Source organism: Thunnus albacares, chromosome 5, assembly GCF_914725855.1.
Source record: "Thunnus albacares chromosome 5, fThuAlb1.1, whole genome shotgun sequence".
Classification (NCBI taxonomy): domain Eukaryota; kingdom Metazoa; phylum Chordata; class Actinopteri; order Scombriformes; family Scombridae; genus Thunnus; species Thunnus albacares.
The window spans coordinates 15,037,600-15,058,603 of NC_058110.1; the positions used below are offsets into that span (position 1 = coordinate 15,037,600).

The window sequence follows — 21,004 nt, forward strand, 5'->3', positions numbered from 1 at the left end:
AGTTGAGAGTTTCTGTCTGGAGCTTTCAGCTCTCAACAAAAGTGAAAAAGACAAGGCCGGAAATGCAATGAATGGGCCCCAAGAGTTGCATTGTTGTATCTTTCGAAGGCTGCATTTGAAGGCCGAATTCATCTCAGCGGCGCAACCAAGGCTGTCCCATTTCACTCCCTGAAATCTGGCCGAGAAATGCGGCCCTCTTCACCAAAAGTTTGAGGGTCCAACGGATGGATCCTTCACAGTCCAACCTATCCCAGAATACATTTTGCACCAACCGGCAGCAGCATTGGTGGACCAGCCCGTCATCTCAGCAGTTAGCAGCCCAACGCCTGAGATGATTGGCCGGTCAACGTCCGTCGTCATCCCGGGGAGAATATGATCTGATGAACTGATCTTTGCAGCTCTTCTGTGATTTGCCACCAGCATCTAATGTCTCCACAGCATTTTGATATATGATATAATTCCTTTTAGAAGATAAATGTTGGTCTCACAGATGGAATCTAACAATTGTAGCTGCCGCATTAGTTTGTCTGAATGTAAAGTGAAGCCTCAAGTTTTTACTGGACAGAACAACAGCGCTGCCTCTGGGGCTCTATTTGTACAGATATCACCACATTTCAATAAATATAAATGTATTAAAATGAACAGATCAGTCTATATTAAATTTCGCTTTATTTTATTGAGCTACATAATAGTTTGGATTTTTATTATAGCTACATTACAGACCGCATAACATAATTTACTGCATCCCTCTGACAATGGGGTTATTTTTTTGTGAGAAAAAAGGTGTTAGTGGAGCTTTGAGTTGAGGTTATTTTCTCACAGTACAGTCAGGTAGGTGTGTCGAAGCTGAGCTAGTGCTGTCAGCAAGAACGCTGCTGCAGAGAGATACAGAGCAGAGCGGAGAGAGAATGGACAAGCTTTTCTCTCTACACCAGAGATTAGTTGAAAAATAAAAAATATAGAAAGAATTAAATTAAAGTAATTGTTTTTTAATACATTGTTTATTTAATTTACAGTGGTCATTACAACTATTTACAGCATAAATAAAGTATATAAGAGGTGGATTAACAGGGTGTCTGCAGGTCCTTAAAAGTCTTAAATTCAATTTTATAAATATTAGGCCTAGAAAATATGTTAATGTATATTTTGGTTCAGTTGAGCAGGGAGTCCCTGGTGGTGCTGCAGGACCTGGAAGGGCTGCCACAATAATAAAATTAAAATTTCTGGCTCCATTTCTGCTAGCTGTGTCAACTGCCGCTGTCAGGGTTGCTAGGAGACAGGAGTGGCTTTTCGTGATGCAAGGGTAAGGGCGGGAACAGCTGGTGACGCAGCTGTAAATCCTCCGTAAACCAGACCGTCTCATTTAACCACGCTCAATTCCGGCCTTTGTGGTCTACAAAGGACAAGCCTTTGTAGACGTTGCAGCGGAACTCATCTAAGGTCTACATGATCCTAGCAATCAAACCATAGTTAAATAACGCACTTGGTGGTTAATATCAAATAAATTAGTGTAATAATACAGTATACAGTATGTTACTTATATCATTTCCTTAGAAACTTGTTACCGAATCGGTCACTAGTTGGCAATATGGTACCATGCAAATTAACAGGTTTTTGAAGCCGATTTTGAATTTTCATATCATTTCAAAATAAATAAGGGTTCAATGCAATACAGGTTAACAATGGTTAGACACATAAAGATACATATATTTGCACATTTTAGTAGTTATTTCTGACTATTTAGATACTCATCATAAATAAAAAGGACAGGAAGAGAGAGTGACATTGAGACAGTGTGAGTGAGTAGCTTGGTGCAGTCTGCCCCAGGGTGACCAGATGTTCCGAAAAATTCGGGACAGTCCCGAATTACGTGCAGTCGTCCCGAATCCCAAATCACGTCCTGTTTGTTCTTCTGAAAACTTAAGATAACAATAATAGATAATATGAACAAGCTAAAATGAGAGCTGTCTGTATGCTGCAAGACTTGACTTGAGATTTGAAGGCAAAAGTGCTGAGGAGACATGACTTGGTGACACAGTAATATTGAAAAATGCTGTACTGAACGTATTGTGTCTTTTGGAGCGCTGCCAAATTGTTATGAATAATTAATAACATAACAAGCTGCTGCTGTCACCAGAATAAAATGTAGAAGACTCTAAATTCAAATGAGAAAACCCTTTCATTAAATTATCAATTAGTCTACATGAATTAGTGGCTCAATAGTTTTGTTTTTTTTTTTACTCTCTGAATCCATGAAAATATTCTGATCAAATCACTTAGGCTATAGACTATGATTCCTGCTTTTAGTTATTAAATGTCCTATGTCCTAAATGTAAAAATATCCTATTCATTTTTGTAAAATATTTAAGAGTATTGATGATGAGGATTGATGTGTTTTTACTTGTCGATATCACTGATTAGGCTCTCATGAATAATGGATTGTTGATGTCATTCGACCTGTTTTAAAGCAGATGATGGAGAGTGCAGCTGCCACTGTGGAGGGAATTTGTGATTGAAAAAAAACAGCTTAATGACAATCTTAGCTGTGAAAAGGTGTTTAAAATGACTGTAACAAAGCTGTCACCTGTGCATAATGGTTCATGCGTCTTGTAAACACAGCCAGGACACTGCGCTTCATATCATCCTCAGAGCCAATCTCTCTATTTGATCCATTTGTACAAACCGACCTTTATAATATTAATAACAAATTATCAGAATTATAGTTTTATGTTACTCTCAATTATTCAATACATTTTAATCCTTCTGACATTTAAAATTAAGCAACTCGTTTGAATCATTGGTTTAGTTGTTTCAACATGAAAATGTGAGTTATTGCCGTAAAATTTAACTGAACTAGTATAAACATTGTGAGCCAGCTGAATGTAGGAATAATAGATTTATTTCCAGTGAGGTATTATTGAGTTTATATATTGACTTACTGAAGTAAATGTTACTATTTCTGCTCTAGAAACAATATGTAGTTATTTTTATCCTGTTCAGAATTTATTCTTTTTTAAAATGAAACAGAAGTTGCAGTCGTGAGGGGAAGTGTAGCTGCAGGCAGCCACAGAGAAGGAGTGATCTAACATGCATGTTGCGCAGACAGATGTGAGAGGCACCCCACTGATGAAATGAATAAAATAAAATTAATTTTATGTGATGAATAATGATTTACATACTGTCATATAAATCACAGTCATTGTGTTTCTTTTTCCTAATGATCTGGAAGAAGACAAAACCGTTCATTCCAAAACTGGCCAGAGGTCACTGCGTGTGTGTGCTGCTGCATACACACAGATAGACCGCCAGACCGAAACACCACAGCATTTCCTATGTTCCTGGGTTCGTCCACTACACCTGTTAGGTGGTCTGTGTCTTTGGCGCTGTCACACTGTAAGAATACATATTTACATTGTGTCACCTTCGTTGTTTCTCTCCTCCGTTCAGCTGTCATACAGGAGACAGAGATACAAAGAGGTAAACACACTCACAACAGCCAATTCAACAGCTGACTTGACCCTCCCCGAGGACGACGATGACTACATCATCCTCATTCAGACGCTGAGCGAAGGAGGGCTGGGCCCAGCCTCAGATCCCATACGAATCCACCAAATGAGTAAGCTCATTGTTCACGGTTTATCATGTTGTAATGTTTATGTGGTTAGAAATAGAACGTTCAAGGTAAAATACATTGCAGACGCGATGACTGAAACCTTTTGATTCACTCTCAGATGAAAGAAAAACATTTGTTTCAAGGTTTTCTGTGTTCAGCCGTAACACTGAAATATGCTGATGTCAACATGTTCCAGAGAGATACAGCAAGATGACGTTTGACTTCAGGATTAACTGGGACCTCAATCTCTCAGAAATTTCTTTCTTATTTACCCACTCTTGTAAATGAAGTCACTTAACACTTTTTAAACCTGACAGGGACATTTTGTCCTCTGTTGACTCACCATTACTCATGTCCCTAGCCACCCCCGTTGGGCTTTCCAGGCTTATATTTTGCTGAAATATGCAGCACAATCCATCTCTGTCGCAGAGGTTGACTTCCTCTTTTACTAGATGCTATTAATGTCCTGAGGGACTCCAGGGGGGCTTCTTCTTCAGCTCTAAATGCTATTTGCATTGTTGATATTCTGTGTTGAATCCTTGAAAATAGCTGTTGACAGAGATAAAATTCCATAATGTTTTTCTTTCCCTCGAAATTTCATTTGAAAAGAGGCGACTCTTTTCCCAGAGATTCTTTTAATACTGCGAAGAAAAATATGCAGGCAAAAGGCTTAAGCAGGCAAAACAGAGTGCTCTGTTTATAGAAACTAATGGCTCTGAAACATCAAGAAGAGTTTCAGGAGATTTCTTTTGCATCAATAATATATTTTTTTCCATCAGGAAAGGGTTTTATATGGATCTTATATCATTACTGGAAAGTAGTTAGTGATCCGTAAAAGGTAACTGACTCACTTAAATCATAGATGGAAAACGGATGATGTGCACAAACTGTGTCAGGCTCCTGGTCCCTTAACACGCAGCTCCCTAAATACATTTTTTAGGAGGACATAAATGAGTTTTTTAATGCATGTTGTATGTTTCGGAAAACTAAGCATCTAATTTTTAGCCCGGAATGGCGTATATCTGTTTTTATTTGCATCTACATCTAACATTGCAGAGAGATAAAAATTAAAAATTAGAATCAAGTATTTCAGATGGATGTTGATGCTGCTGTCATGTACGTCAGCTTCCTCTAACAGGTTTTACATCTGAGGGTTTTTTGTGTTCCAGGTATGAGCGCCCGCGGCTCGAGAGCCTGGAGTGTGGACATCTCCCCCCTCTCCCTGCTCCTCGCCATCGCAATATTAACATTCAGGTCAACTTCGTGACACAATGACAGACTCTGCTCTGTTTTTCAACCTTCAGTATTATTATTCTTTTCTTTAATTTGTGAAAGTTGCTGAAGTTTTTTTTTTTCCTCTCTCTCTTTTTTGGAGGTGACCACATACTATTTTGCTGTGTAGTTTGCGGGTACGAGGCAGCGCGAGAGTGGAGCAGTGCTGTCAGACACTTTAATTAACAGTAAATGCTTGAGCTTTTTTTTTTTTTTTTTTTACATAGGTCTGTTGGTCTCTTGGGAACAATGCTCCATTTCAACCCTTTTTTCGACTCTAGAATGATACAGATGCCTTACTTCCATCCATGTGCCAAAGTAGTTTCAGCCTTCTTGTTGTTCTTGCTAAGATAGCTACATGCTTTCCTCAACATTTTATTCCTAACAGTCTCTTCTTATTGAAGGTCTTAGTGTACCTGGCAGACAGCCGTGATGAGAAGTTGTGTTTTGTATTTTTGGAAATTTTGAGTTTACCTGCCCACATCTGAATTGGCGAGTAGGAACATGTTCATTCACCCGTGCCCGTGCCTTTGGAGATTCTTGTAACGGCATCACTTACAGACACTAGTCAGTGATACTTAGTGTTTTAGACATTCTGCAGCTCATTCTCCTCATCTTTACGTGCTGCATTAAAAATTGGTTGTGTCCCAGATTAAAACTCATTCAACACTTCACATCACCAGTGTTTGCCATTTGCTGAATGTACAATGAGGGCTCCTAAAGGTTTAAATGCTTCAGACCAGTTATTGTGATAGCCCACTGATTGATGGATTGGACTTTACTCTGCATTTACAAAGATTACATCTGCCTGAAAACAGCAGTAGAGGGAGAGGTGCACAACTGCCAGTGTATTTCCGTCATCTCTAGTGCTGAAACAATCAATCAAACAGTCAATCGACAGAAAGTTAATCAACAACCAGTTAAGTTATTTATCAAGGAAAAATGCCAAACATTGACTGGTGTGAGAATTTGCTGATTGTCTCTGTTTTAGATGCAAGGTATAATACCAGACGAGGTACACTTAGAGGATATTATTCTGCTTTATGCCATGGCCACTTGACAACAATCTGCCATATCCCATCAAATTACTATAACATCAGTTGTTCTTCCGTAGAACGGAGTGAAACAAAATGATAATTTAGTCTCATTATCAGGCTATAAGAGAGAATCTTCTTTGAAGGAAATGTTTTACATTTTAGGAAACACAATCAATCCATATCATATCTGTGTGCATTACCTATAGAGTCAGGGCCGTGAGTCAATTAGCATAGCTTAGCATAAAGACTGGAAGTAAGGGGGAAACAGTTAGCCCGACTCTATCCAAAGCTCAAAAATCCACCTACCAGCACCTCTGAAGCTCAGTAATTAACACACTGTATCTCATTTGTTTAATTTAGTAGTCAGTGCACATACATGAGAATGGTATTGATTGTCTCATCTAAATCTCAGAAAGAAAGTGAAAACCATACACGTATTTCCCAAAATGTTGAACTATTCCTTTAAAGAGTAATTTCCCCCTCAACATATGAAGTAACACACAAACTATAAGAACAAAGACGAGCAGTTTAATACTTTTTGAGCATGAAAGTTCATTGTTGACGTCGGGAACAACAGTTTGACAAAATAATCTGAACTCCACTTACTAGCATTTTCCAGAGCTTTCAACCACATCTCACAGTTATCCTCACTGAGTGGAGTTAGCTCAGTTGTCATTGATTATCATAAAACCGAAGTTCTATTCTTAGATCACGTGTTGACGACTGAACCAACTCAGTGACAACTCAGTAAACTCCGTTTGCTGATGAAGACCGTGAGACATGGTTGAAAGCCCTGGAAATATCTAGTAAGTGTACTTTATCAAACCAATTTAATACTGGTGCATAGCAACAAATAAACATGTGTCTCAGAAATGTACGATTATTCTGTCCAGTTACCTGAAATAAAGGGACGCCCACCAGCCAATCAGAATCAAGAATTCTCAGTGGCCATGGTTAAATATCGCAGATTCAATATCTTTGGGTTTTGGACAGTCGGTCCGACAAAACAAGCAATTTGAAAATTGTGATGTGTTATTCTTTTTTAATGTTTTCTGACATTTTATAGACCGATTGATTAATAGGACATACAATCAACAGATTAATCAGTAATCACCTGTTCAACACAGTTGCTGTGCTACTCAACGCGCATCATCAGCCATTTCAGTCGAGACGAGAGGTTTAAAGTGCTGCCAACTGTGCCAGTCTGATAATTGAAATCGAGCCACCAGCTTAGACATTATTTGGCAAAATGTATGGTCAGCTGTGTTTTAATACGTTGTGAATCTGTCCTTTGTTGTCAGTTGAATTGGCTTTTTTATGTGGTATGTGTTGTCATTGTTTGTTGTATTTCAGCAAGACCCCACTGCTCAGGTATTCAGACCTGCTTCATCTTACCTTTCAATAGTCCTAAAACGGCAGGAGCAGATAGATCAGAAACCTGTCAGCACATGACACAAGGGTCTATTTAACAGTCTGACTTGACGAATGGAAAGCCTGATATGTGCCATGATTTAGCAGACATTAAAACATCTTAATAAATTAGAGCAGGCCCGAGGGGTTTCTATGGGAAAAGGGCATAGGAGTAATGGCACTAATGACACCCACACAAGACTAATACATCAGGATTTAGGGAGGACTAAATCAGGACAATCCCATCAAGATGACACCAGAAAGATTCAAGGGTGTGTGTGTGTGAGAGTGAGAGAGAGAGAGAGACAGAGAGCCAGCATGTACATCTTTGTTACCTTACCCTACAGTGTCATGGACAAATGTTTTCAAACCTATTCTGCTATTTGGAAAAAAAAATAGTTTCAACTCATTTGTTGTACTTAACTGTGGTTCAGGGCTTTGGGCAACTAAAGCATTGTGGATATTCAAATAGACTAATACAAGGTCAATATGGGAGGTTGAAAAAAATGAGTTTAACCGAAGGAGGAGTTGAAATATCAAATTACAGTGGACTGCCAGTGCAAAGGAATAAGTTTAAAAGCTCCAGAATCCAAGGCCAGTGTGGTGCACCTCGCAGTTCGTATTAAAACACGAGGACAAACTGTTTTCTTCCCCGATGCGTGTTAATAACTTTCTCAAAGCAGTCTTTGAATCCTGTTATGTTGTTTTTGTGGCTTTACGTGTGGTTTAATCTGTATACATTCTCTCATCAAGGAATGTCATTGTTAAGCTAACAAATGTTTACACAGGAAAAGCATCTTTCTGACTGATTTATTGATTATATTGAACCGAAAAAAAAGACATTACACCGTTTATGAACTTGTGTCTTGGGTACATAGAAGCATTGCCAACCTCTTTGTTTTGTAACGTATCAGTACTGTGGAGATGTTTTGATTTTCTCTTTTTTTAATGTTTGATATGGTTCCTAATTGTTTTTCTTTTTCTCTTCCAACAATTCTGCATAAAGGTCAAGTGTTGCTTTAAAAGGAAGAATTAAGAGTCACTGTTGGCTCATTCAAAAGCCAGTGCGATGAGATCTCTTTTGCCTCCATACAGTAGACTTTACATACTGTATGTATTTTGTTGTGATTTGAAGCAGTTTCCCCAACTGGGAGACCAAACTGTGGTGTCCTACTTCCAATTGTAATTCTCAGTCAAACCCAGAATTTGAAAAATACAGCAGAGAGTAACATTTCTCAGCAGCTGCTATCACACACAGCCTTTTGGTGCAATGACACAAACGTTACCTGTTACAAGGTAGTCGGCCAGTGCACAGCAGATAATACAAGTTGTACTATCTACTAGTACTTCTTGTCTTTTTATACCAATACACTTTTCCAATTTTATTGCTACTTTGAAGATCAGAAAAGGCAGAATTGATCAGAAAATTAATAAACGAGTTACCCGAAAATTCTTAATTCCGTAAAGATTGATGAAGAAACACAATTAGCGCTCTGGGTGACAACGCTTGGCCTTTCTGTTGTGACTCCTCAGTATTTTGATGTCCAGGTGATCTCCGTGAGATCGTGGCAGTAACGTTTTCACATTGAAAAGTCATCAGCTGATCTTGATATGCTGAAGCTGTGCATGTATGATATCGTTTGGTGCATTTGTGTTTTCTAAATGAGCGAGTTAATAAAAACAATTCACTGAGGATTTTCTCCTGGATTTTTTTTTTCTTTTTCTTTTTGAAGTATGTGTGGCACAGTGTCATTTTCAGCATCAGCAGTTTTAGTGTCTTTTACTGCCGGATGAATTTGAGTGGTGCCTTGGGGCACCATCAAAGCTATAAAATGCCTAATATTATGAAAAAGAATATAAATGAGAGTAAATGGCAGCAGTAATGTCCTATTCAGTGGATAAAGAGCACATCCACAAAGATTTTTGGTGCATATACTAATTGTTTTATTATCATCACAGGGGATCAGATGTTTTGCATATTAACATCACATGTAATATTTAAAAGAATACACAATCTAAAAACGAATATATAGCAAGATACGGCTGGCTTTGTGCTGGTAGTCTTTGCAAAGAATACTGATTAATTTCCTTGGATCACTGGAGCGTGTATTTGCTGAAGTTCAGATAGTTTCTACTAAAACAACGGAATGACATGGAAAGCTACTGTGAAATATTGATTGAGCCAGTGTTGCAGAGATGCTTTTAAGATAGTAAGAAGGAGAGGACCCTGTGAAGAGATCAATAGCAAGGGGAAGTGAAGAAAAGAGAGGTTTCTCCCTACACACCACAGATCATCCATAATGAGCTGCTGTGTCAATACATCAGCAATGGCTCTTCACATGCTATTGACCGCTGAATCACAACACCAGGGTACTGTAACTTCTGGGTTTTTTACACCAGCGACTAGGTGAAAGGTATTTATGTGATTAGTATACCTGCAGTACCACCTTTAACTGCAAAATGCTTTGGATACAGACATGGTTTTGGATAGCTGTGACTGAGATATTGGGTAAGACATGATTGGTGTATATTACTTCTCCCTATATCCCCCCAAACACAGTGCAGATGCTGTAACTGAGCTGCTGCAGATAGCAAATGTCAACACTGCCCCCTCATGGTACCAGCACCTTGGTGCAATACTACTGTGATCAAGTTGGAAGGGTGAGCCAGTAGCAGGGGGGGGTAAGCTTTCTGTCTGCAGTGTCACTGCATTGAGTGGGTACATTGACAATGCAATGCAGTCGAAAATGACAAGATTCATGAAAATGTCCAGTCTTGCTTTGGATGTCAGACTGAAAGAAAACCTACAATGTTGCAGATTGGTAAAATATAGAATGCATCTTTTAGATTGACACATATAGCATATATAATCCATAGACTGTTACTGCAGTTTCGTGTTGCTGCCGGTGCACTCCGCGCCTGTAGGTGGCGCTGTGTCTCCCTCAGCGTCCTCCTCAGCGGCTCAGAAGAAAACACTAAGGAAAGACGGCTGCTTCCTGCGGCTCACATGTACACACACACATACAAAACTAGATGATGAATTCTTCAAAGAGTAACGCTTCCTCCAACAGTGGCCGTCAAGACAGTAATACAGACACCAACGACGAGGAAAATGCCGAGCTGTGTCCCGGTTTTAAAGACGCGGATGCCTTCGTTAAAGTAAGTGAACTAACCGAGCTGGACGCGGAGTTTTTGAGTTGAGGCTAGCAACCAGTCTGGCAACGTGGATGTGCGTGTTGGCTAATGCACTCTGGTCACATTAAAACTTTGGTACTGGTAGGAAACATGCACAGCTAAGTGTTGAGACAAGTCCATGGGACAGTTTAATGTGTATCCAATCAAGTATGAAGGTTTAGCCTCTTTAGCCTGCTAACTAGCGTAAAACATGCCTGTCTCAAGGTAAATGTTTATCTCATGTAGCTAGCTGAGAAGCTGCAACTAACTAAACCTATTAAAGTGGTTAGATCTTACATGATGAAAAGCAAGCAAATATTCCCATATAATTTGAAAAGTTAGCAGATATTTGGTGTTTTTATATGATAGATAAGCTAAACAGGCCATTATCAAAAGTGATATTAATATATTTTCTGTCACACCTGTGTTGGAATATCAACTAATCATTAAAACACTATATTCATGTCAGTTTAACATGTCAAAATAGTTAAACAGTCTCTGTTTCCCTGCCTTACACTTTAAATGTGCTTCATTTGATTTTATTGATTTTTTTTTTCTTTATTTGTATGTTCATTTTATGTCATTTATGTCTTTCTTGATGTGAAACACTTGGTGCATGTGATTTCTTTTGCTATAAGGCACTTTGAGCTGCATTTCTTTTTTGTATGAAAGATGCTATACAAATAGTTATTATTATTATTTTTTTTTTTTTTTTTATTGTCTCTCTTCTTCAGTATGGACTGGGTGCTGTATTATCAGCCACCAGAGCATCTGCCGGCTTGCCTCAAAGTGGAGATGAATTTGATTTCTATCGAAGCTTCCCGGGCTTCCAGGAGTTCTGTGAAAGTCAGGGAGATAAGCTCTTGCACTGGTGAGTATGCAGCATGATGTTCCTTGTTTTGAGTTAAGGTTCGGCCAGACTTGCACTTGTCTCTGCAAATGTTCGCTCCACTTCTCATTCACTTACCCTGAAGCCCGTGCAACTCACAAATTCATCATTCATTCATTCATTCATTCATTTGCAAATTGTTAATTTGCACTGCTGGTCAAGAGAAACTGAGTTGTCTTGATGTGTTTTGCCTTTGAATATAGAGGGAAAAAATGGATTCTAGAAATGTCATATCACCACAATTTGTGAAATAGTACATAAACTACCAGACTACACACTGTAATAATGCTCTCATAGTTTGTTTACAGTCTGGGATTACTCTGCTCAATATTTCCTGATTAGCTTTGTCAGACCCATGACAGCATGTCCTGTTTCGTGCTGAGTGCGAGACAATTTTGCTGGACTGAAAGCAAGTCTGACTGAGCCTTAGACATGCAAACACAAGAGTATTTTTGCAAAGTAATGGCCACCTGCTGTTTCCCAATAGGAGACATTAAATATTTTCACTGTGTCCCTGTCTTAGCATGAGTCAGATAATGCAGCACCACGGCTGCAGATCTCACATGAGAGACCGCAACAAGCTGACAGGGTTGGAGGAGAGGTTTGACTTGGTTGTGGACTCGAACGATGTCATCCTCGAGAGAGTGGTATGACCTACAGCTTTGGTGTTACACAGATTTCTGCATGAAAAAAGGCCTTTGCAAAGCAACCGAGCTCTTGTATCTGATTTCTAGGGGATTCTTCTTGATGAAGCCGACGGGGTGAACAGGAGCCAACAGCCTGTCATGCCTGCAGGGTTTCAGCCTCCCAAGATTGTTGTTTCCAGCTGGAATCGCAAGGTTGGCTAATTAACCTCTCGGCTCTTGTACTGCACATGCCAGTCTCTGTTTTGGGCTGCATTCAAGCTGAAACGTGCCAGTACTGGCATTCCAGCACTTAAGCAGTCGAAAGTTTTCTTTTTTAATTCTCTTTTTAATTCTGGAAGACTTGATAAATATTCACTCCAATACTTCACACATTTGGTAAACAATGCTTTTATTGATCAGGGCTCAAGCTCTGGCAGTCGATCTGAGACGTTCAGACTGCTTCATGCTAAGAATGTTATGAGGCCTCAGCTGAAATTCAAGGAAAAAGTCGACAACAGCAACACGCCCTTTATTCCCAAGATCTTCATCAAGCCCAATGCAGTAAAGCCTCTTCCTTCTTGTAAGTTGTACTTTTCTCTCTCATAGTCTTCCCATCTGTTGTTTTCATAACATTCATTTGACTTATAATCTTAACCATTTTTAGCATATTTGATCTCTTGCTCTTTTGCTCTCCACATTGCAGATTTCACCAACAAACAAATCCGAAAAGAGAGACCCGAGGATCTTGATGTCCCGGCTGCCCTGGCTGACTTCATTCATCAGCAGAGAACTCAGGAACATGTTGAAGACATGTAAGACTTGTCCTTCACGTTATAATGTTAACATTTTGTCTTTTCCTTTACTCGCTGCCCGTCTTAACTTATGATTTTGATCCGTGTAGGTTTGCACATCCGTACCAATACGAGTTAGATCATCTTACAATAGCAGAAAACCTTCTGTCTAAACCAGAACCTCAGGTGAGTTATAGTGATCACTGATCATATAATATGATAATCTCACTGTTAGTTAGACCTCCACTAAATCTGTCATTTGTGGATTATTTTTAGATGTACAAACCAATCACTGAGACAAAGTGTGCCTTCATTGACACATTGGAGGATCTGGTGGCTCTGAATGAGAAGCTGTGCAAACTGTCTGAATTTGCAGTGGACCTTGAGGTAAAAGATTAGAAAAACACACACACACACACACACACACATATATACATACATATATATATATATATATATATGAATGTGATCCAATACAACAGATGCAACCTTTTGTGAAGCTTATAATGTTGTGTCAGAAATGTATGGATTTACTTCTGTGGTAAAAAATTTTTGAGACTGTAATAAAGCCTGCAGACTCAAGTGTGTAAGCAGATGTTGAGTTTTGATGTTTTCTCCACCACAGCACCATTCCTACAGGAGTTTCCTCGGCCTCACCTGTCTGATGCAGATCTCCACCAGAGACGAGGACTTCATCATCGACACCTTGGAGCTCCGCAGTGAGATGTACATCCTGAACGAAGCGTTTACTGACCCGGCTATTGTCAAAGTAATGCAACTGCTCCACAAATCATTTGCTCTCTTCTGAAATGATTCCCCGTGTTGTATCCTGGTGACTGACGTAAAAAGGAAAAGTCTGTGCAGAGGGAAGATGAAATTACCAAAGTGTTTTATGAATGGATTGCATCCGAATTGTCTCATCTTCTGCATAACCTGACCATACACTAGAGGGAGAATCTCCACCAATCTGTCCCCTCCTCACACTCAAAACGTGGTTCCATGATCATAAACAGTTACTTTAATTTTTATGTTTTGTATTATGAGTCTTGTACAGATGTAATCTTGAAACCTTTCAACCGGAATTCCTTTGAGGTGTCTCAGAGCGCCGTCATTTTGAAACACATCTCATAAACTCGGAAGGTGTCCTGCGGTGTGTGGGAGCCACTGTGACTCACACACAGTGGGACACCTGTGAAAAAGTGTGATGCGTGGGTTTAAACTGCTGAAAGAGACAAGATCTGTGAAAATAATCCAAATGGGAAAAATGTCACATGGTGTTTCCCCAGATTTTTATTTCAAATATTTACTGTATCTGCGCAGTCAAATGATATTTATTGAAATAAGCTGGTTCTTCACAGGAGGGTCCTCAGCGCTTTGTTTTTCACTTTCAGCTGAATGTACTTTCTCTACTGTTATCAGGTCTTTCACGGTGCAGACTCTGACATCGAGTGGCTCCAGAGGGACTTCGGCTTGTACATCGTCAACCTCTTTGACACGCATCAGGCCAGTCGAGCCCTGAACCTGGCCAGACATTCCCTCGACCACCTGCTAAAACATTACTGCAGTGTGGACTCGGACAAACGCTACCAGCTCGCTGACTGGAGGATTCGGTACGGAGACGACTTGACCATTTGATGTTTCATTTTACAGTTAGTTGTTTATGGTTTAGCTGTGGGGTAGATTTTCTTTTAAATCTTATAACGGGGAAACGCCATCATGTATTTCAGATTATTTGTAATTGTAACATTTCCAGCTTTAAAAAAAGAAAAATTGTTGACTTTGGGCAGTTGAAGTAAGATTTGTCCCATAACCCCATAACTTGGCCCTGTAGCCCCTTGCCAGAAGAGATGGTGCAATACGCCCGGACAGACACCCACTACCTCCTCTACATCTACGACAGCGTGAGGGCGCAGCTGTTGGACTTCAACCACGGGCAGCCTGGCCTGCTGCAGAGTGTCTGGAACAAGAGCAAAGACATTTCCCTGAAGGTTTGCACAAATTTCCCTTCTTACACCATAAAGATTAAACTGACACTCAAACATCAACCTCTGTACTCCTATTCCACCGTTCCCCATCCAATAATCGCACGGTTTCTTTATTGTTCATATTTCCACAGCATAATCTCCTGCATTTTTTTTTGACATTTGTCATGATTTCACCATCTGCCCCCTTCTCGTACAGAAATATGTGAAGCCTATATACACAGAGGAGTCCTATTTGGAGCTGCAGAGGAAGCAGAAAAGGTCTTTTAACACCCAGCAGCTCACTGCCTTCAGACTGCTGTTTGCCTGGAGGGACAAGCTGGCCAGGCAGGAAGATGAAAGCACCGGGTAGGCTGTTTGGAAATGGATGAACTTGCAGCTCTGGAAATCTGCTAGAGCTGTTTTCCTATTTCTAGCGTGCGCCCAGCCAGATTTTTGCAACGTACATGTTTTTAGTCACAGTCTCCCTGCCTTTAGAATCATCCATTCGACATCCTCCTAAACATGTTTTTAATAATTTTATTTGTGTTTAGATTTGTCCTGCCAACTCACATGATGATCAAAATATCCGAGGAGTTGCCCAAGTAAGTTGATTAGATTTCCCACTTAAATTTTGATGCATTTTTAGTTGTTCTCACTTCAGTGCATGTGAACAGTGTTTTGTCTTTATCTACCCAGAGAGCCTCAGGGCATCATCGCCTGCTGTAACCCTGTGCCCCCGCTGGTGAGGCAGCAGGTCAATGAGCTCCATTTGTTAGTACAGGAAGCTCGAGAAATGCCTCTCCTTAAGGTGAGACATGATGGGCAGCAGCAGTGGGGGGGGGGGGGGGTATAATGTTTTTTCTATCAGTTATGTAATTCCAGTGTTTGTGTTGTTACAATGTTTTCTACACTTCACACAGGCTGAAATTGCAGCTCAAAAGAAGAAAGGACTCACGCCCATAAAAAAGGTCAGTAAAAAAACAGATGAATCAAGATGGAATTTTCAGTTTTTGCATTTAATAGTTTACAACTGAGGTAAATTAATGTGATCTTGTGTCATTTTTCAGCCAGAGGTTACTCTGTTTGGTCCTCATGATACATCCAGGGTCTCTGAAAGTGATCTTCCCCACTTTTCTGCTGATGGTAAGTTTGATACTCATACATATCGTATTAGGGCTGCAACTAACAATTATTTTAATTATTGATTAATCTGTTGATTATGGTCTCAATAAATCGATTAGTCAACTGGTTTTTAAAATGTCACAAAATGGTGAAAAATGTCAACAACTGTTTCCCAAAAGCCCAAGATGCAACCAGAAATGTCTTGTTTGTCCAGATCAACAGTCCATAACAAAGATATTCCATCATAGATGATTAAAGAAACCGAAAATATTCACATTAAAGAGGCTGGGACCATTTTAGCTTTTTTTTTTCTTTAAAAAAAATGACTCAAAATGATTAATCAGTTATCAAAATAGTTGACAGTTAATTTTCTGTCGATCTACTAATTGATGAATTTATTAATCATTGCAGCTCTATATTGTACATTATCCTGGTGATGTGATATTGTAGCCCATTAAACCTGAAACACGTGTATTTAATTTCAGAACTGCCTGTTAAACAAGGGGCGCTCTTCTCCGATGATGAGCACAAAATGGATGTCGATGAAGAGAAAACAAGTGGTCTCATGGCAGCAGCCAAAATCACACTGTTTGAGGTAGAGCTCAACTTTCAGTTTATTCAGACAGTCAGTTTGTATGTAACTGTGGTTCCTAATGTCAGAACTCTTCTTCCTCTTTGAAGGAGCTGGAAACAAAGAATGACCAAGAGGACGTCTCTGTGGCTCAGATGAAAGCCAGACGCATCATTGAGTCTTTTGAAAACCCTTTCAGAATGGTGAGGGTCAACCATTGATTTAACCTTCAGCATTGTTTGTATTTTTTTTTTTTACTGGACACACAATATTCAGTCATCTTGCTTTGTGTTTTCAGTATTTACCATCCACCGATGTGCACGTCAACAAGAATGCCAAGTTTGACCCCTCCTCAAAAATATTTGAGGTAATCGAAGAGCTCCTTTCATTCATCCATATCCTGACTCAGAATAAAGATCTTATTTATCTTTCTATCTCCAAGTTTATTTGTGTTGTCCTCTTAACTTCATGTTTGAATATTCAGAGCTGCACCATCTCACATTTACAGATCAGTAAAAGATGGAAACTCCAGAGTATTGAACAGCAGCAGAAGGAGTTGGAGTCCAAGAGAAAAGCCAAGGAAGAAGCAAAGGAACATGCAAAGAAAGTAGCAGGTAATAGGGTATAACTTGCTCTAAATGTAATCTTTTTTTAATGGAAGCCTTGTGTCCTTCACTGTATCTTATTGTTGCTTTCCACAGAAGAAAGAAAGAAGGCTAAACAGAGCTACCAGGAGTCTCTACAGAACGTGGCCACCGTTCGTCAGCAAGCAGCGGTGAGTAATTTGCTCTTTTCCACTTCTGATAGGCTTTGCACTGTAAACGTCCCTGTTGGGAAAGTACAAATCCATGAAAAACATGAGTTATACTCACCCAGGAGCCTGGCACGGCATATTAAAGATGCTTTAATAGCCAGTTTAACCCTCTGTAATGCCCCCCATTTTCTTAAGATATGGCTGATATTTCTGCACATCAATACAGTGACTCACAAGCGAGTGAACCATTGCTACCACTCTGCAGCACCAGCATTGTAGTGGCCTTTTAATATATATATATATCTTTCACGTTATGTGTCTGGGGAAGAAGAATGCACAGCATGGGATTGGAGCATTAGAGACATGTCCTCCACTCATCAAACACTTTCCTTTCCTCCTGGGGATAAAAACAGCTTCTTTCTCCCGAAAAGCCCACTTCCTGTTCGCTGCGTGTCTCTGGTGTATTGCTTGGCAACCTCCTGCTTGGTTAGTCATACACACTCTTGCCACCATATGGTGTTTCCTCTCTCTTCTAAATTAATTCCAGTGCTCAGACAAAAGTCCTCATCCTCCATCCACAGTGCAGAAGAGCAGAGAGAATGGTCACCACCGCCTGACTCTCACTTTTCTCTCTGTTGGTGGATGGCACAACTTCCCCCTCTGCCTTTCATTGTTCGAGCCTCGAGCCATCAAAGGCTTGTGCCAATAGTAATCCACTGTGTGATAATGGCTTAAGTGTAAAATTGGTTTTAAGACACTGTCTGCTGAAACAGCGCCTCAAAATAAGCACGTTGGCACCGTCTGGTGGCATGCATCATAGTCAGAAGTGTTGGCAGCGGCACTTGAAAGTAACACTCGTCAACTTGCCAACTGCAGGCAAATATTGGCCGCGCCGGCTTGCTGTCAGTTTCAGCCGGCACTTTGGCAGTGAGGTTCTCTTGTCTAATATCGGTTTGAAAGAAAGCTTTGTGATTTTTCCCATGCGTCTACTAAACTGATATTATGATCGGAATTATGAGGAGTGTATGCTGTGATTGCGCTCCAGCATCACTGATTTTCTCTTTAGCCTCCATTCTGTTCATAAACAGTTGCATCAAATAATGATTAACTGTCCTCAGGTTAAATTAAGCAAATTAGACACATCTGAAATAATATTGCAATAAAGCATGATTTGTCAAGACCGAAGTTTTGAGGGGGGGGGGGGGTTGTGTTTTTTTTGCTATGTAAATGCTCTAATCAAACTAAATACAAAGGAGAAACTACAGTTTGAAGAAAATATGTTTCGGCCAGAGAATCTCAGTTTCAAGTCTCATATGGCGGAGTTGTAATTGCAAAGCTATCATGAAGGTGAACCCTCAGTGAGGTGACGATGATGCTGTCAGTCGCACTTTACGCTGTGATTGTAGTTCTATCATGTGAAGCCATTTTGAACTTACTCAGTGCTTGAGGAGAACCTGTCTCAGATAGATTAATGTGAGCAAACACAGGGAAAGAGAATCCCAAGATGATGAGCTGAGACCCTGTAAGACCTTGTTCTTTAAACATTGGTAAAGATTCACGGTTTCTGTGAGCCGCTGCAGCTTCAAACACTACACCGGTAGACGTGAACATTGTAACTTAAAATTAGCACAAACATTTAGAAAAGTTGTTAGCGCATAAAGGTAAAACATCGTACATCATGTAATTCTTTGTGTCTTTAGCCACACAGCAGCCACATTGATTTAACAAGTTAATACAACGCAGATATTGTGACTGCAACAACCTCATCTTGAAGACTGATTACACATCTTCTGTGGCAAAACAGCACCGTTGCACTGACTGCTAGAGATTAAAAGGTGTAACAGTTTAATGTTGCAGAGCGTGAGGTAAAGTGAAAATTTCCAACTGTAGATGGCGCCAAAAGCTCTATTTTCCACTTCAGACTGTTCCATCACTAATTAGTTCATATAATATTGACCTGAGCAGGTCAGTGCTTTATATTTGTTTTAATCAGAGGCTTATACAGTATGGAATTAAGGGAGGTGTAAGGAAATGTGTGTGTATATACAGTATGTGTGTGTGTGTGTGTGATGTATATGCAGCACAGGAAAACAAAACATGTTGAGGCAAATGATCAGTTATTGTCAACCTCTTTATAGTTCCCTTTAAAGATTACGTAATCTGTTGCTTTAATGTTTCTTTTATGCACCATAAATACTTAATCTGCAGCCCGAACAATTTAAACCCCCTAATATTAAAATATTAAACATACTTGTAGCAAGAGAGCTGTTTGACTACCAGTATAACAACACTGTACACATATAACTTGTCTCACAGCTAGAAACAGTCATCCAGCACTGTTTATTATCTTGTTACTCTAAATGAAATGTTTATTCTAAGTATTGTACATAATATAACACGGCTGACCAAATTTAACAGGAATCTGCAAAAGGCGACGGAAAGAAGAGAGAGAGGGCCGCCAGCGAGGTTGGAGAGTCGACTCCCAAACCGAGCAAGAAGCTGATGAAATCTGCAGAGAAGCCTCAGAAGACAGAGCCGCCTCCCCAAGACAGCTTCAAGCCCTTCGACTACAGTCAGTCAGACCTCAAAGTTTTTGCTGGTATGCATTTATGGGATTCTTTTTCATCACAATCGATCACATCACATTAATTAATGACATCACATTTAGTTACAGTTGTTGTACAGAATAAAAGTATTCAACTTAGTGCATCCCCTTTGTTTTACAGGTACTAAATCCAAGGACAACACGCATTTTGATCCAAACCGGCAAACCCATGATTTTAAGAAAAAGGTATTTGTTTGTTGATTTATTTGTTTATTGAAAAATATATTTTATCAGTGCTTAATGGATGAAAATATTTTGTCCAACAGAAAACTCCAAAGGGACAAAAATCTAATTTTGGAGCTGGAAACCGAAGTATGTCATACATGGCTGGAAAATCTGACAGGTAAACGTATATAATATACAGTATAAGAGGGTTTTTTGCCCGTACAAATTCCAACATCCCAGTACGTTACCGCTCTGTCTCTTTTTTTTCTCTCTACAGAGGTTTCCGGCATAACTGGCCCAAAAGATAAACTCTTTGATGTCATTTTCTTTGTTATTATAAAACTTTTTTTCCATCTTGCAAGAAACAATGTTCCTCTTTTTTCTTTCTTGCAAATGAAATTCACTATTTCAATATTTAATGAATTTCAAAGTGTATTTTTTTCCCATCTGTGAACAGTTTACCCTGTAAATATGTGGAAACACAGACCTCTTTATTAAAGATGATTTTAGAGGAAAAAGTTGCCTACATGTTTTTTTTTTTTAAATTGGAGTGTAATTTTGGTGGAGCAGTATCAGGATCAGACTATCTTCAGATCTTCAGAACTATCACTGCTGATGATGAGATAACAGCTGTGCAGCACTAGCAGGAAAACTCAGAGATTTGCTCTCATTCAGCCATAAAAAACATAAGTGAAGTTATATAAGGCCCAGTTCATTTTCAGTGCTCCAGTTCATCCCAGAGGTGTTTGATGGGGTTGAGGTCCATCTCGCTTTGTGCTTGGGAGCGCTGTCATGTTGAAGCAGAAAAAGGTCTCACCCTTTGTCTAAAAAAATCATTGTATGTAACTGGAACTAAGGCATCTAACCCAAATCACAAAGATCACACATAGCATGTGGATTAGTGTGTCCACATACTTTTGGTCATATAGTGTAAAAGAAAGGAATGAAAAGTGCTATAACAACACAAATTGATTGAGGTATTTTACAAGTTTTTAATACCGGGGTTAACAC

General features: G+C 39.6%; 2 protein-coding genes across 3 annotated transcripts in view; both read left to right on the forward strand.

Moving 5' to 3' along the window:
• Positions 1 to 9,025, forward strand: part of cntn3a.2 (contactin 3a, tandem duplicate 2) — a 40,913-nt gene extending 31,888 nt beyond the window's left edge. For both annotated transcript variants that reach the window (XM_044352639.1, XM_044352640.1), the window contains exons 22-23: positions 3,448 to 3,616; positions 4,783 to 9,025. In XM_044352639.1, the coding sequence (XP_044208574.1) occupies positions 3,448 to 3,616; positions 4,783 to 4,880 (267 nt within the window). In that variant the 3' untranslated portion in view covers positions 4,881 to 9,025. The remainder of the gene's footprint in view (positions 1 to 3,447; positions 3,617 to 4,782) is intronic.
• Positions 9,026 to 10,299: 1,274 nt separating this feature from the next.
• exosc10 (exosome component 10) lies at positions 10,300 to 20,502 on the forward strand. Its single transcript, XM_044352615.1, has 25 exons — positions 10,300 to 10,491; positions 11,241 to 11,377; positions 11,919 to 12,042; positions 12,130 to 12,234; positions 12,442 to 12,601; positions 12,725 to 12,833; positions 12,923 to 12,998; positions 13,089 to 13,199; positions 13,438 to 13,581; positions 14,232 to 14,422; positions 14,644 to 14,800; positions 14,994 to 15,142; positions 15,328 to 15,378; positions 15,473 to 15,584; positions 15,697 to 15,744; positions 15,844 to 15,919; positions 16,384 to 16,493; positions 16,580 to 16,672; positions 16,768 to 16,836; positions 16,978 to 17,083; positions 17,171 to 17,244; positions 19,642 to 19,822; positions 19,950 to 20,014; positions 20,095 to 20,171; positions 20,271 to 20,502. Exons 1-25 carry the CDS (start codon positions 10,366 to 10,368, stop codon positions 20,299 to 20,301), a joined length of 2,682 nt encoding a protein of 893 aa, XP_044208550.1. The 5' UTR covers positions 10,300 to 10,365; the 3' UTR covers positions 20,302 to 20,502.
• The last annotated feature ends 502 nt before the right edge of the window (positions 20,503 to 21,004 follow it).

Coding starts and splice junctions, on each gene's coding strand:
- exosc10 (XM_044352615.1), top strand. CDS start 10,366: ATGATGAATTCTTCAAAGAGTAACGCTTCCTCCAACAGTGGCCGTCAA. Junction 13,582..14,231: donor CTGACCCGGCTATTGTCAAA/GTAATGCAACTG, acceptor TACTGTTATCAG/GTCTTTCACGGTGCAGACTC. Junction 20,015..20,094: donor CCCATGATTTTAAGAAAAAG/GTATTTGTTTGT, acceptor TTTGTCCAACAG/AAAACTCCAAAGGGACAAAA.